The 15,887-nt window shown below is 39.2% G+C and overlaps 1 protein-coding gene across 2 annotated transcripts in view; it reads right to left on the bottom strand.

The window, feature by feature from the left end:
- Positions 1–405: 405 nt before the first annotated feature.
- Positions 406–15,887, bottom strand: part of LOC102196925 (mannosyl-oligosaccharide 1,2-alpha-mannosidase IA) — a 181,281-nt gene continuing 165,799 nt past the window's right edge. The window contains exons 6-12 of one of the 2 annotated variants that reach the window (XM_005736070.1): positions 14,002–14,128; positions 13,755–13,848; positions 12,130–12,245; positions 8,566–8,785; positions 5,308–5,480; positions 2,889–3,004; positions 406–1,718 (exon numbers count right to left, since the gene is read on the bottom strand). In XM_005736070.1, coding sequence (XP_005736127.1) covers positions 1,577–1,718; positions 2,889–3,004; positions 5,308–5,480; positions 8,566–8,785; positions 12,130–12,245; positions 13,755–13,848; positions 14,002–14,128 — 988 coding nt within the window. In that variant the 3' untranslated portion in view covers positions 406–1,576. The remainder of the gene's footprint in view (positions 1,719–2,888; positions 3,005–5,307; positions 5,481–8,565; positions 8,786–12,129; positions 12,246–13,754; positions 13,849–14,001; positions 14,129–15,887) is intronic. The other variant, XM_005736071.1, reaches the window with a different exon arrangement.

Raw genomic sequence — 15,887 nt, 5'->3', positions numbered from 1 at the left:
CTGGAACGTTCCATAACCCTGAGACGTCCCCATTTAATTAAATCTGTGATGAACTTCCTGCAAGAAAATCCTGAAACAAATCTAAGCAGCAGATGACTCCAATCTTCTTTTATCTTGTTGTTGCTACCTGCTGTCGAAAATGAGCAAAAACAAAACGTTTTAGACTCAGTAAAGCAATAACGACAAGGCAACCGCGGTCGTTTTAAATGTACAAAGTTGCACAGTTTTTAATCAGTATTTGAAAATATTTAACAATGAAAGTTAAAATCAAACAGTAAGAATAAGTAATAACAATAATTAATATCAGCAATAACTAGACTTAAAATCAGAACTTTTTAGTTTTTTTTCCCCTTTTTTTTTACTGAAACACCTGAGGGAAGCAAATAAAAAGAGAACCCAGAAAAAAAATAATCACTGAAGTTTAAAAAAGAAAAAGACACAAAATAGTTGAAAGAAAAACGTCAAGACAAGCTCATATGGGGTCACTCAAATCATCCGTTATATACAGCACATTCGCTCCACAACTGTGCGGAACAGCAGTGATGAAAGATGACGTCTCTGCAGCCTAACTGCCTTTAACATCGGTATTGGCAGCCATTTGGATTCACATGTAAAGGCAGAGTGAAGCAGAAGAAACTACAACAGAAACAGGAAAACCCATTTGGAGCTGGAGAGCAAATGTACTCTTTTCCTTTATGGTTCTTTTACAGTCACAGAACTGACATTACTGCGTTTGTCACTTTGATCTGAAAGGACAGAGAAAGCACTGTCCTGATGGGAAAAAACTGAATAAAATAACAGCACACTGTGGAAACACAACCCAACATCATTCTTTAAAAAAATGGTCCCTGGATGCATAAGACACGACCACTTTCCTGATCACCTCTGAACTTTAGAAAACTCATTCGAACTTGTTTCCGTAAGAAACGTGACATCAACATCAGTTTAGAGGTGGACTTCAGAGTCAGATATCATGTTTGTACATTAGTCAATATTCAAACCTCACTGTAAATGTTTAACTTTCCACTAAATCTCACCAAAAACACATTAAAAGAGGGAAAAAAAGCAATGCAAAGAAACCTTTGGTCAAAGAGTGTGTACTCACAAAGGAAAACAAAACAAAAAGCACTGAGAGGATCTCAGGAAATCATTGATTACTGAAGATTAACTGAACAGCAAAACTAAGGAGCAAAACTTAAGTGGTTTTCTGTGTGTTTCTTTCTTTCCGACAATATGGCCCACGCTTCATCCCCCCTCTCTCCCAGACATTTGGGTCTGCAAGTTAAACCGGTTTCCTCATAGAGGAAAGAAGGAAAGAAAAAAAGGTGCTCGTTTCATGAAAGTCATGTTCGTCTTGATTGTCCACAAAATAGAAGTGCCAGCAGGAAGTAACTCCGGCAAAAGGATTTACAATCACAGCGTAAAACGACAACATCCTTTACTGGAAAGGAATCGAGAGTCCGTAACACGCTCCTGAAAAGACTCGGAACCTGCACTGAATTGGGGTTTTGCGATATTTATGTTTGTGTGTGTGCAGATGTCTTTAACTGTCCCAACTGTTCGTCGGTGTTCAGTCTTATTCGGAGACCGTCTTTTCCTGTGTTGTATCATCCTGCAGGCAGCTATTGCGGATGATAGGCAGCGGGTGGGCTTCTGTGTTAAAGACCCAGTCCTCCAAGGAGAGAAGGTCATCGTCAGAGAAGAGAAGGTACAGATACCTGAACACACAGGAAGAATGCTCATTTAATTCAGTCAATACTGGATAAATAGAGATCTGTTTTCCAAGAAACAGCAGCTTGTTGGCAATAACTTATTTTTAAAAAACAAAAATTATATTTTTATTTATCAGGCAAATAAAATGAGTTCACATTTGTATACCTGCATTTGAGTCGGTGCACTGCACTTCCCTGAGAAATTAAAAATTAATCATTGATAACGTTCCAACACTAAAACTTCTTTTTTGTTCAGGAAGACAAAGTAAATGTCATGCTTTACTATTTTTTCTACTGCTTTGTAAAAGCCTTACATTGGGTGGTGATCTAATAGATCAGTAAAGCACTGCACTGATAATCTCAGTGCAGATTTTGTTAAATTTGTTTGTCTCTCCGAGTTAGCGTCACATTCCCTTCATGGACATTAGAGTGGAATCAGTCTTCTCATGTTATTCTTTGTAGTTTCCAAAATGATTAACCTGTTTTTATGTGATCCTTTGTTACCCTTATTGCAAGTACAAGAAAGTCAACAGTGCAGTACAAAGTGCAGTTAAAAATCTTCCAGTACTAAATTATTACACCATTACCCTGGTTTGAATTGAAACTCTCAGAGGGCCTTTAAGTTTGCAGTATAGCTGTTTCTAACATTAAGATTTGAGCTGAAAAAAAGAAGAAAACAATCGTGCTCGTTGTTAAATAACCCACATTATTTGGTGTAGATGAGAATCTTGATGAGCTACTGCAGGCACTGTAAACATACTAACTGCACCGGTATGTTGCCATTATTATGTTAAAACAGTTTTTGACAATGCACTTTGTCTGACAGAACCTTAATGATTCCTTATGCACCCGAGGAAAACAGGTCTTTATCATCTGCTAGCTGCAGTACAACTTTGGATCCCGAATGGTTTACTTTGCTTAATGACCCAGGAATGAGGGGAGGTAAAATTTATTCATCCTACTGCACACCACCTATTTATCATCCTTTCTTATGCCTGCAAAAAAATAGTGTGTCTCATTCACAGCATTTGTGTGCTTCATGGACGGAACAGGTAATGGGTTATGATGAATTCCCAACATCCTCTATTACTTTTAAACTGACAATAATTTATGCATGTAGATTGTAAAATGCCGGTTCTTTCACCAGTGGGGATATAGAGAGGAAAAGGGGCTTACTTAAGTGTCTCTGAGAGGAAGAAGCTCTGCTGCATGTTATCATGGCTGACACTCGTGGTGTAAACATCGCGGATCCCAGAGAAGCCAGACTCCACTCTGCAGTGCTGCTCCAGGGCCTGGCAGGAGGCGGAGAGGAACATGGCATGTTTATTGTGGAAAAAAGGAAGACCATCTCCAGTTTATCTCACAATGGGGCATTTCACAAAATCTACTTCAAACAAATCAGAGCATAGAAGTAAAACAATCAGTTATTCTTCTCAAATGTTGGAGCAGGAGTAGAAAATCCTTTACTCAACAACACTGTGTCCATGTGCGCCTACAGAAAGGCTACGATTGAGCATGCCACGGTCTTCAGCCAGCTGCACAATTGAAGCTTAAGCAATGCTAAATCTGACAAGGGCTAATGGAGAGTGGCTGAGCTAGCCAAGCAGATTAGCTCATTATTACCCCTGCTACAAAGGGCTGCCTTATACGTGCTAATTAACAAAGACCCTGACGTGTTAATGCTTGATGTTCATGGAGAGAAACGTCGTGCGCCGCTTTCAACCTTTGTGCCCGATAATTAAAGGCCCGTCAAACTCGTCAGCCTGATCTCTCCACTTCTGTGCGCACTAAATTAATGCTAAATCTTTCATGGCAGCCCTTTACAGTTTACTACAGTTAATGTCCTGTCTATTGCCACATTAATAATAGTGATCCCTGCACAACCTTCACCTCCTGCTAGTGGGATTGCTTGATCTACAAGGTAATGTATAGTGCCACACAATATCAAGGAAGGCAGTTCGGGGTAATTGAGGGTGTTAAAGGGGCTTGACATAATAGGCGAGTGCAATTTATAAAATGAAAATTCAAGCTAGTAATAAGACAGGATCTAGGGGACAAAATTACACTGTGCAGTTTCTGACGCTTAAATAAACCATTAAATTATTTTTGTAGTGCACTGGCCTCATGTGTGCTTTATAGTTCAGTTGTTTGGAACCAAAGAATAAATATGTCTTCATATCGACTTTTAAAGGCTCTCTTGGACTTGCATTTCCTCAGCTTTGAAAAGCTTCAAACATTAATGATGACTAACTAACAGCGCTGGGGATCACAACAGTCATCAACATACACCCATTTTTATTTATTTTTTAACCCCCCTCTTCAGCACTGGAACCACATCTTTTTATCAGCAGTCCTATAATATTGCTCAATATTAGCTATTTGCCAATTTGTCCTTTGGAATTTATAATGGCTGATAAAGAAAAGAAGCACCCTTCAACATTCTGAGTGTCAATGTTGCAAAATTTATCCACTAGAGGGCACTCTGCATGCGGCACATTTTTGGGATTTTTACTTTGTTTCCTAAGGTTCCACCGACAAAATGCAGATCTAATTTATCCATCATTGTTTATTTTCTATCAGTTTTTAACTTGAAGATGTAAAACTGTCTCAGTTCTTTGAATTATTATTATGATTAAACTCCCTCTAATGACACCATTAGGTTTCGAGAAAATGATTGCTCACAATCCACATAACATTATAGCTACAGGCTAAAGGCAGATAAGTCCTATGATAGGACTTATCTGCCTTTAGGCTGTAGCTATGGATAGGACTCCTATCCATCACTGTAGGGCAAATTTCACTGACTGACTGGCCATGTTGGACCCACGAGTGTCCGAGCGGGGTTTCACCTCCTCACAACTATTCACGTGATCAGGTCCCAGGGCAAAACAGTGTGCTGTTTATTTGCAGTTTATGCATCGAAAAATGTTCAATAGACACATTTTTTTGGACATATTGTAATTTTGAGAAATATTACAGAAAATGAAATTAATATAAACAAAAACTGGAAATACTGATAGTTTGGTTGTTGATGATTGCTTTCTCTTTATCTTCATGTTTGGGGTCTCAAGAAGCTTTCCAAGGGGAATGTTTTGTAACTGCAACTTTACAGAAGGCATTTGAGTGCTACAATGGGAAGAACGGTATCAGGAAAGGTTTCTGATGTAAAACTCTGCCAAATCAAATATGATGAGCTACCTGCTGTTGTGACCCCTTTGTGACTAAGGGAGCAGCTGAAAGCATTTGTTTTTTGTGTGTTAACAGCTCACTTAGGTGTTTGTGTAACGGCGTTGATACATTTGCCTCAGTTGTAAGGAGGGAACTGCACAGATTTAAACAATGACACACAAACCCACCTACACATCTGTTTTATTCCCTGCATTAGACTTTCTGATTGATTAGGCACATGTGTGTTACCATGGTTGCAAAATTATGCTATATAAATTCATGATTTTTATTGTTGCCTGGCAACTTCTCAGAGGCAGGAAATAGTCTGGCACATAGCCAGCTCCAATATGGAAAACCATCGCTTTTACAGTGTGATCTCGTATTCATACAGATAAGGCAAATATTAACGCTGAATTGATGATCCCACCTCAACAGCCTCCCAGCCCCACTCTCTGTACTTGGGGTCGTGGGTTAGCCTCCACATGTACATGTAGCTCTCAATTACTTCTGGTCGTAAGATGTAGTATCTGTCGCTCAGTCTGGTTGCCGTCGCCTCGGCTCCGCTGTCGAATCTGAACGCTTCAGGTCCCAGTTTAGTAGCTGATGAGACAAATACACAGACAAGACGAGGGATGATTTTCCGCCAGTACAAATGAAAAGTTTTTCAACAGATCTGTGCTTAGTTTTATAGTCTAAAATTGTTCAGAAAAGACGATGAAAACAATGATTCAGTGTTCTTTCTTTGCTGTGCATCACCTTCATACAGAATTCAGTCCTTATTCTCAGTTTAAAAAAGGCTTGAGGTAAAAATTAAATGAGATCCTCACAGCTGGTCAGATGGTCTGTAGGCTTTTCTTTATCTTCACTTTCATTATATCTCAACCACAATTCAAGACTACATAGCAAAGAAATTCTATTTAAGAAACAGCACAAAGGAATCTGTTCTTTCTCGGGTCAGGACAGGAGCATTGGCATAGCAACATCTTAAATTTAGAAACATTGCCTAACGTGCTTATTTTGCTCTATTTTTTTTCTGCTATTCTGGCATATTTTAGAGGCCGTGTTGCCATTTAGAAAACATGAATATGGTCGGAGAAAACAGGTTCTTTGACGTGTTGGAAGTGGCAGCATTCAATTGGTCCCAAAAAACTCCCCCATCTTGTTGTAAGACATTGCTGTGAGAGCAGCAACAGTAGGAGCAGAGCATTCTGGGCCATTATGGCTCATTAAAGTGTGCAACACATAAAAACATCAAAGTAATAAATGGTTTAATGTTCCACACAAACTTCACTAAAGGTCTATCACTGTATAAAGGAAGACGAAGACAACTTCAAACAAGAAATTCTTCAGTGTGTTATGACACCACCTGCTTGGGAAAAGGGAAGCAGAAGAATTAATAACTACATGGATGCTGCTGAAGCACTATTTTCATTGGTAAAGCTTTCAAAGTCAACAGTGTGAGGAGAACTCCAGTGGATGCTACTCAATTAAAAAAATAAAGCAAACTGAAAAACAGACTCACTACTTCTCTAATTAAGCATAAAGGAGCAAAATCAAGTCTGAAGTGATTTGAGCTGCACTGTAGCAGCAAAATAAAACCCCAAAAACCCTTAAATGTAGATGTATAAACGATGTTTGTCACCTCCCTAAAGTCTATATGAGGTTGAGCAGATGCGTGAATAGTGCAGGTAGAAATAAATAAATCAATAAAAGCAACCTCTGATGCAAAACTAAACCAGAAGTAACATGAAGTCAAGCTGCTCACACTAAATCGCAGCTGCACTGAGTGACAATCTTACTACACTTTCAAAGCATAAAGGTGATTATGACTGCACTTGTGGTACATCCATCTATCTATCCACACACACACACACACACACACACACACACACACACACACACACACACACACACACACACACACACACTCCGACCTCAATAACCTCTTCATCTCCTACTGCTTCCTTTGAGGTCCTCATTTCCCTGCACCAGCTCGATGCTGTGAAGATGACAGAGATCCAAAAGTAGGAGCAGGAGGAGTCTTTATGGTATCGGTATTTAAGACACAGCTTAACGGCAGCCACTTTATGTGCATGCAAGAGCAAATCTCACTTCTCTCTCTTTCCTGTAGACAGCTAATCCGAGAGCTTCTAAGCACCATTCAGTTCCTGTAATGAGTGAAGAAAAACCTGGTGGCTGACTATAGAAGAGAAAGCCAGAGAAGCCTTGCGGGCCTGCAGATCAAAATGCGTTCAAAGCGTATCGAGGAACCTGTTATGTGATGAGTCACATTAGCTTACTGGCGAACGAGCACTTGAAGATGAATCCTTACAGCCCACCCAACAGAGGAAGGATAAAAAAAAAAAGCTTGAAATTAGAAGGGGAGATTATTGTCAGGACCAAGACGTATACTGAGGCATAAATCAAACAAGGGTCTTCCCAATGCATGTGGGCAGGCTTGCTTATATGATTTTTTTTTATTGCATTTTTCCCCTGGGTGCATCTTTAGAGTGCAGCCATATACATTCTCATTCATAGGCTGGAGCCAAAGCAAATTTGCCATTGGAGGTTTTATCACAGTGTTTACTCTTCTAAACTTGATCCCTATTGCCTCTCTTATTCTCTCCGTTTTTCTTTCTTCCAGATACATTTCAACATGCTGTTATTATCAGAATCAAACAAACTCCGAGGCTCCCTGGCTGCTGCCCTACAGCTGTGAGACATTACAGAATAACTGAAGTTTAATTCTTTGCTGCTCCTTATTAGACCTGCCGTCGCTCCGCTGAGGTGAAGCCACCAAGAATGCTTCTCCTTTTTTGTCAGGTTAAACGCCCAAGGCTCTTTTAATTTACAATATTTCTCCCCTAGACTCAGTTTCGTTACTCTGAATGCTACCATAAACTCTCCTAACAAGACAGATATAGTGCGCTACAGCAGTGAATTCCTCTGGCTTGGCTGTAAGGAGAATGAACACCAAATTGAGAAATAGATTTGGGATAAAACAGTCATTCACCTCAGAAGGAGATTCTCTTCGGCAACCTGACAGGTCAAGACGGGCGGGAGGGCTACGGGGTCTGCTCAATTATTTCTCCTTTTTGCATAAGTGTTGGGATTTAGGTTCATTGTTTCATTTAATTTAATAGGAAAATTCTCGGTATCCCTCTTTGACAGCCAATCAGTGGCCTCACTAGGAAATGGTCACTAACAGAATTATTAAAGAAGAAAGCTCTAGAAGCTGAGTTCTCACTGAGATTTAAAACCTATATGATTTTACCTGACTGTGACTTGGTCACTGCTGCTAAAAGTTTGCAATTTTCCATTTGTGCAAAAGCATCTCCAAAGCAAGCAGACTACTTTGCCTTTGTGGAAATTATAAAAGTATACCCTCTGTCTTTAGATATGTTCAAGATCTGCATAGGCAGTAAATGGTAAAATGGTAAATGGCCTGTATTTGTATAGCGCTTTTCCAGTCATCCCACCCATTCACACACACATTCACACACTGGTGATGGCAAGCTACATTGTAGCCACAGCCACCCTGGGGCGCACTGACAGAGGCGTGGCTGCCAGACACTGGAGCCATCGACCACAGTTGTGCCTTTCAAACCCAACATAAACCCTGCAAGTGCTACTGTATTTGACACTATTCCAAAAAACCCAGCTCTACAGCAGCCCTGACATTTACCTGAGCGAGTATAGCTCTCATGGCATGTATGTGTGATCTCTGCGGCAAGGTCCAGGTAGTGCTGCCTCTTCTCCGCTGCGCCATCATCTGCCCCAATTCCGATCATGCCCCCGGAGAAGCAGGCCAGGTGACCCATCTTGTGGTCCAGGATTCCTCCTCTCCACTCAGCCATGTAGGTGAGACCACCAGGCGACTTCTGTACCAGGTTGGCTTCGATTGCCTGCAATGACATACGCAGTCGAGAATATTTAAACCTGATGTGCCCACTGCCATCATTCACATACTGTTTGTTGCTGTGATCAACATCGGGAAACAGGTTTCTTTCACCAGAGATTTTACTTCTATGTATAAGAGTTCACAATTAATAGTGATACGATATGGACAAAAGTACATACATATTACATACATATTACACACACAGGAGCTGCTCAGCTTTACAAACTTATGCCGCAAAGCTTCCTGCACAGTTTTTGTGCTGATGTTAATGTCAGAGGAGCTTTAGAGTCAGTTATTGAGTCAACAGAGCATTGGCGACATTTAAGCCCTTGTGCTCCTCTCTGCACCAAGGCTTAAAATTGATTGAATTCAAGCATGGTACTATGATAGGAAGACACCTCTGCAACAAGTGAGCTCTTTAGAACGACTCATTCTTTTACAAGTGTTGTAAAGGCAAGCTGCATGGCCAAGTGCTTGATTTTATACACCTCTGGCAAAAGATTAAAAGGTGTGACCCAATACTTTGTCCATATAGTGTACTTAAAAACCCAATTACTTTTAGTCTGATTTAAACTGTACAAGCAGACCCCTCACAGTTCCAGAGAGGTACTGAGGAGAAAGGTCTTCTCTCACATCTCTAGTTTTATTTCTCCATGACCCAGAAATATTCTTTGCTTCTTTTGAGGATTTTCATAAATGAATCTCTAGGAGAGACGAGCCTTACCGGAGGATGCCTTTACCGCACTTAAACTTCACTTGGGTAAGTATAATTTTTGTGACACAAGTTTGACAGACACAGACAGGAATACAGAAATCAAGTTGAAGCAGGACAAATGATAAGTGTTCATTTGTATTCATGAGTTGTATTAGATATTTAAACGATGGTCAGCTGTGCAACCAACTTTTCTACCCCTAACTGTTTGTGTGCGTTAAATAAATAAAAGCTGCTGACATACCTTCATTCTTGTCACTGTGTGTGTCACATTATGAATTCGACTGAGAGTAAATGCCTAATTTTTCATGAACTTTATGCTCCTCTGACAGAGGTCATAAAAAGCAGCAGTAAGCAGCTGTGCCACCTGTCATCTTTAATAGACAATGTTTTAAAATTACTGCTCCGAAGCAAGGGCATCTCATTTTGACTCCTATCTCCTTGTGTCTTCTCCTTGCCTCCTCTGCTCAGACCTTAGGTCGGAAGGACTGAGACATGAAGAGACAAAGAACAGCATAGAGGACTTACAGACATCTTAGAAGAGGAGGCTGAAAAGTCTTAAAGGTCTGAGGAAGACATTTTTTATCGTCCAATATTGGCTACGAAGACAGTACAGAGACTGCTGTGCAAGAATGCAGGTGGGGACTTTCATACTACAGATGACTAGCTCAGATAATTAGCTGTTTATGTAGCAATGTCTACAGTGATGCTTCAGCAATATTTAGAAATTAGAGCAATCAGACAGACTTGTGTGTTTATGTTGACTTATTATGTTATTATCACAGTGGATTGAGAGCTAAAAAAATGCATGTAAAGAGATTCTCTGCAAACTCTATGCACTCAGTATTATTTGAGGCATAACATTTGTTATTCACCAGTTTCTCACCGTCTGTCTCTGCGTTTGTTCCAACAAACCTAGAACTGGATGCTACGATAAAACCTGACAGATGAAAACGCACAAAGTACTATTAAAAGATTATATCTTTTACTTTGACATTAAATCTGCAGCAGCAGAATTTTTTGCAAGTCCAAAGTCATGTTTACTTATCTGTAGATGATTTAGTGCAGCCAAAGTTATAGGAGAAGATGCAAAAGGATTGATAGCTAGCAAATACATTCAAATATGATGCTTTGCACTCCATGCATGCATATCATTCAACTGGCTGTTCACTGAAACCTGAAAAGTGTTTATACATAACACCTGGTAAGATAGCTGCTTGGTTCCCTAAAAGAGTTCTTCATGACTGTTTAAAGTAGAATTGCTCAAGATGTGGTGTGATACATGCAGTTTAGATTAAAGTGATTATTATTCACCAGTGCTGTATGTGGGTGGTACTGGAATGTGGACTAAATATGCATACTTTTAATTTGGCACGACAAACGTAGTTGGTGTCCACCAGAAGTAATAACATAACAGTGCTAACAAGACAGGAGCCACAGCCGACCATGCAAAGACCGTGACCTGCAAAGACCCATTCTGCTGCCGTCTCGTTAACACGGTCCGCAGTAAGAGATAAAACGACTGATTATTTTTTATCAGACACTGATAATTCATGATAATTGCGTTACAATAGAATATATAGACAATCTTTCCTCCTATAAGGGATTAGTCCAGTGTGGCTACTGCAGTGCTGCACAGTAAATGTATTGCTTTTGTTGCAAATTAATTAACTGAAGGAATCAAGAATCTTTTTTGTACATTTCTGCTTCTTTGCAGGTGTTTCTTGTCAGTACTTTGTTTCATAAAACAGCTGTTTCCACTTGCAATTCTTGTTTACAGCAAGGGAATCACTTCATGCTAAATAGGGGGTGTTATAAATAGTTTATAAATACCATGTTCTCTGAAAAAAAAAAAACATTTTTCTTGAGGGTTGCGGCTGATGATTTTCCTACTAATTAGCTGTTGTTAGCAGTAATCATGGCATAGCATAATTAGAAAATGTTCTCTCATTCAGCACCGTTTTAATTAGAACTCTACTTTTATTTGGATGCCAAAGATAATGAGTTGTGCCATGCCTTCACCTCAGATCTCTGTATAAACATGTAGCATATAACTTAATCTAAAAGCGCGGGGGTCCTTTGCCATTTAAATACCAAGTCACAGGGGAGAAAGAAAGTCTGTAATTAGTAATTCTGCCTCTGGCTTGACCCTCTGATGAAAACCGAGGAATTCTCAGTGGCAATCTTAAATTATTTTCTATGATATTGTAATTGTAGCCACAGGCAGTGTGGTTTACTCTGACATTATCTCCATTAAAGAGGAAATAATAGTGATTTTATACATGATCATAGCACGCACATTCAAGTATACGGATATTTTTCTGCTGATAGTGGAAGAGCAGCTTTTAATATTGCACCACATGAAAACATGCTCCATTCGGCTGATTACAGCTCAGTCCATTCTGTGTCAGATAAAGATAATTTACAGTGTTGTATCCTTTGCTCAGCCTTCAACTAGTCCGTAAAAACAACATACTTGCTTGTCCTGCTGTTGATTGTTACAGGTGTAAAGCAGTTTGTGGGCTTTGCTTTATTAAAAGTGTATGCTAATTACTGTAATTATCATTTAATCTAACTCAGCTATGCTTCAGCAAGTTGATTCCTTTGTTTACACCGAAAAATAAAGATTTCCATACCTCCAGTGCAGTGTAATACATCTTCTTCGCATCGTCGTCCGTCTTGTCTGACATCAGATATGATTTGATCAGATACTCATAAAAGCTATCCCCAAGGCCACCAATGGAAACATGATCTACAGGAGAAAATAACAGGTAAACTGAGTTATTCAGCAAAGTCTCTCACACGCACAAACCCATATGCATGGATACAGATTTTTTTATTCATGATTTTCTGCAGGTGCTGTAAAATTTTTAAACAAATTCAGAATTTCTTGAAAAGATGGCAAAAGTATTTTATATGTTTCAGGAGAACAGTCACAACCACACTTTAAACAGGAGACTTAGTGGTCAATAATCTCTAATCTTTAAGCTTTTACACCATAGCTTACAAAGTAGACACCTTATTGTTTGAGATAAGTTGTGAAATTAGTGATTGAGATCATAAAACCACCAAAAACCTTTGATCATAGATCAAGTGAGCATTAGGTCTGTTTGCACTAGAATCAATCAGCACAACTGCCCCCTAAATGAATGCAGTCACTTCTGCATTGGCTTCTTTGTTCATTTTAGATATAAACACTTTGCTGCTAATCACAATAAGTACAAAGCTCATGGCGATTCCAGTACAACTAAAATGATTTGATTATGTAACCATGAAAAGTTATTCAAATGTATTTCTGCTATAAGTTTTGATGAAGACTTTACAATTACCGTGAACTAAAACGTGATAGTTGCAGTTGAGACATCGTTAGTACTCTTGTGTTTTCTGGTTATGTAACGCACTTCAAGCTTGTCAGTGGAAACTGAAACAAACGCCTGTTGATTTTCCACTTGTCTGCTATAATTTGAATTCAAAAGTTGAATATGATCTCACATAAAAGGCAACTCTTCATTAATCCACTCATACTCATTGCATGCACATACACCTTTGCTAACTCCTCTGCAAGGTTATCACAGTGCTGCTGTGTTTGTCCTTGACACTGACAAATGAGAGAAAGCTATGAAGCCAAATGCACCCCCCCCCCCCTTTTCTGTTGATATTCATACACAGTTTTCCTCACCTCGTTTACATCCTCGCCCACAACAGTTTGCTTCTGTAATGATTCAGATTGCCACCTTTTCAATTCAGGCACCGTTTGATCACCTGATTTCCCCCAAGCTTCTTTCAGGTAAATCGGAAAGATCCAATTTCCTTAAGTAATTGAATTCATTCTCATTTTAATAACCCAGAGCAACTGGAGTCATATAGCCCTTGCTACTGTAGGAGCCCGGTTTTACAAATGAAAGGAAGAGGGTGGATAGGTGGAGGACACAGGCGAGCGGCTGAAAGAGCTTTGACATGTGAGGTGATTCAAGGTCTGTCAGTAATGTGAAAGCTAAAGAAAAGAAAGAAATGGAAAAGGAAAGAAATGTGAAACCACATTCAGCAACCTCACACTCCTGTAGTCCTGACCCACAGTGGGTACACATAATTACTGTAATACAGTGAATATCAGGAAACAAAAATCACCTTCCCAAGTGGACCTGTGACCCCAATTTCAATTAAAACATTTTTTTCTGACTTTACCCTTCATCACAAAACTTGTATGCATCCTAAAATATCTGCGCTGATATTTAAGTATTATGCACAGTACAGTACTTACGCTGGACCCAGTTGCCACTGACTGGACTGAGAAAGTTTGGGTACAAGCCATGGGGTTTCTCAATCTTGTTCAAGAGTTTCCTGATGTTCATCACCTGCAAATCACATGCCATTAGGTAAGGGGAATTTGTATTATGCCATCCCCTCAAGGCTGAAAGGCATTTTGCACAGAAATTGTGGTAATAGGAAATCAGAACATTCTGTTCAGCGCTGTAAATTGCAAAGGAAGGGTTATTCATATACTGAACCTTCTCCGTGTATACTGGATTGCTGGACAGCTCAGTCAGATGCACAAATTCGAGGTGAAGAGTCCCAAACTCAGCCAGGATACTGCTCCCGGCTGAGGCCCAACCCCAGCTCCAGCTGGTGCCACTACAACAGGGATGACATTCAAACACATCCACTAAGTATCGCGAAATAGACAGTTCAGCAAGAAAGATTCATAATAAATATCACTGATTTTTCCATGTAAATAATAAGAAAACGTAACAAAATTTGGTTTATCTGTCTGTGCCCATGTTTGTGAGTGGTTAGATATGCAATGCCCACTGGGAAGTGTTAAGGAAGACAAGAAGAAGCCGGTTCAGTTACCCCGTCTGATGTTTGTCACCTGTCAGTTTTACTGTTTTTGATTCAGTTGATACTTAGCTGATCCTGACATTTTTTTTTATAATTCTGAGAGGCTTACCTGCTGCTATTGCGCTAGAGTTTGAATATTTTATGTAAAGCTGTGGCTAAGTCATTATCCTAATTTGACACTGCACACATAGCCTGTGTTTCTCTTTGGTTATATATAGTATGTGCTTGTTTTTAAATTAGTAAAGCCTTATTAATTTAAGCCACATCACCTTATCTTTTTGTAGCATCAGGTATATGTAGTTGAGCCTGTAAAACATAAATATTGACCATGCTCAGATCTTTGTTTTAGGATCGGGTCTTTGTGAAACTGACACTGCTAACTGCAAATGCAGATTAATTACATTCACTGGTGGCATGCTGTGAACGTAATGGGTTTAATCGCTGTCCTAATCTTTTTGGTTTTATTCATACAGTCTAAAACATGCTCAACAGATAAGCATATTCATTTGGATGTAAGAGGAGCTAATAAAGCGTTTAACTTTCTATATGCTCGCTCTTTACAGGATTGCTCTGGTTTTCAAGTGAAAGCACAACATTATTTTGTTTGTGATTGCTTACCAGGACAACCTTCTGATACCCATCAATATCCTCTCAGTGAAACAAAGTCTGATATAATTGGAATTTTTCCAACTGCAACTCCGTATTTGAAGCTAACAATCTACTCATTGTGCTGCCTTTGTGTACAACTTTTTTGCATGACATCAATTTCCTTGTTTTGTCTCCACAAAATTAAAGCACGAGAACTACTTTGGGACAACAATGTATAGTTTAAAAGGCATTTTTAGCTTTCTAGCTTTCCTTTCTGGTATACTGCCACTGCAGCAGCATTAAACCAAACTCCAGGGAAGAGCCTCAACACTTGCAAATCTCATTTTTTCCAAGGCCACTTGCAGACGAGATTCTTCAGATGTTATAGAATACGTCATATTCTCATCACAGTGCAGCTGAACAGAGCTGAACAAAGTACTCTGAGTGCTGGTCGGACCTCTCTGTACTCAGTCTCTGCTTAATGCACGAGGCTTTGCCTTTTATTTCAGATAGAAATCAGTGACCATCTCCTGCAATCTGTACAATGCATTCCATCCAAAGTGCACTGATCTAATTGAATTTTATATGTGGTTATTAAACTACTAATATCATAATGACAACATTGAAATTATAATTTCATATTTTTCTTCATTTTTATGCATAAATGCCAAATGTTTACCAGTTCCTGTGATGTAAAGATGTTACGTCTTTGGCTGTTTATGTGAATACAAACAGCCTGTATCACATAGTGCTGCACATAACCATGACAGGCATTTTTCTGTGTATTTTGACATTTTGTCGACCAGTCAATAAATTAATAAACAATACAAATGTTAATTTCACTGACAATAAAAATCGGGTTATGTAATTCCAATTTAGTCAAATGAGTTTAAGAAACTCTCTTTGCCCATTAAATCTTGTATTATTAACCTAAGGTCATCACATTTCTGTGCTTTTTGTGAACGGC

This window comes from Pundamilia nyererei, unplaced genomic scaffold, assembly GCF_000239375.1.
Source record: "Pundamilia nyererei isolate P.nyererei 1_Seehausen unplaced genomic scaffold, PunNye1.0 scaffold00067, whole genome shotgun sequence".
Taxonomy (NCBI): domain Eukaryota; kingdom Metazoa; phylum Chordata; class Actinopteri; order Cichliformes; family Cichlidae; genus Pundamilia; species Pundamilia nyererei.
Note: the sequence above shows the minus strand (reverse complement) of the source record. Positions and strands in the feature narration are given on the sequence as shown.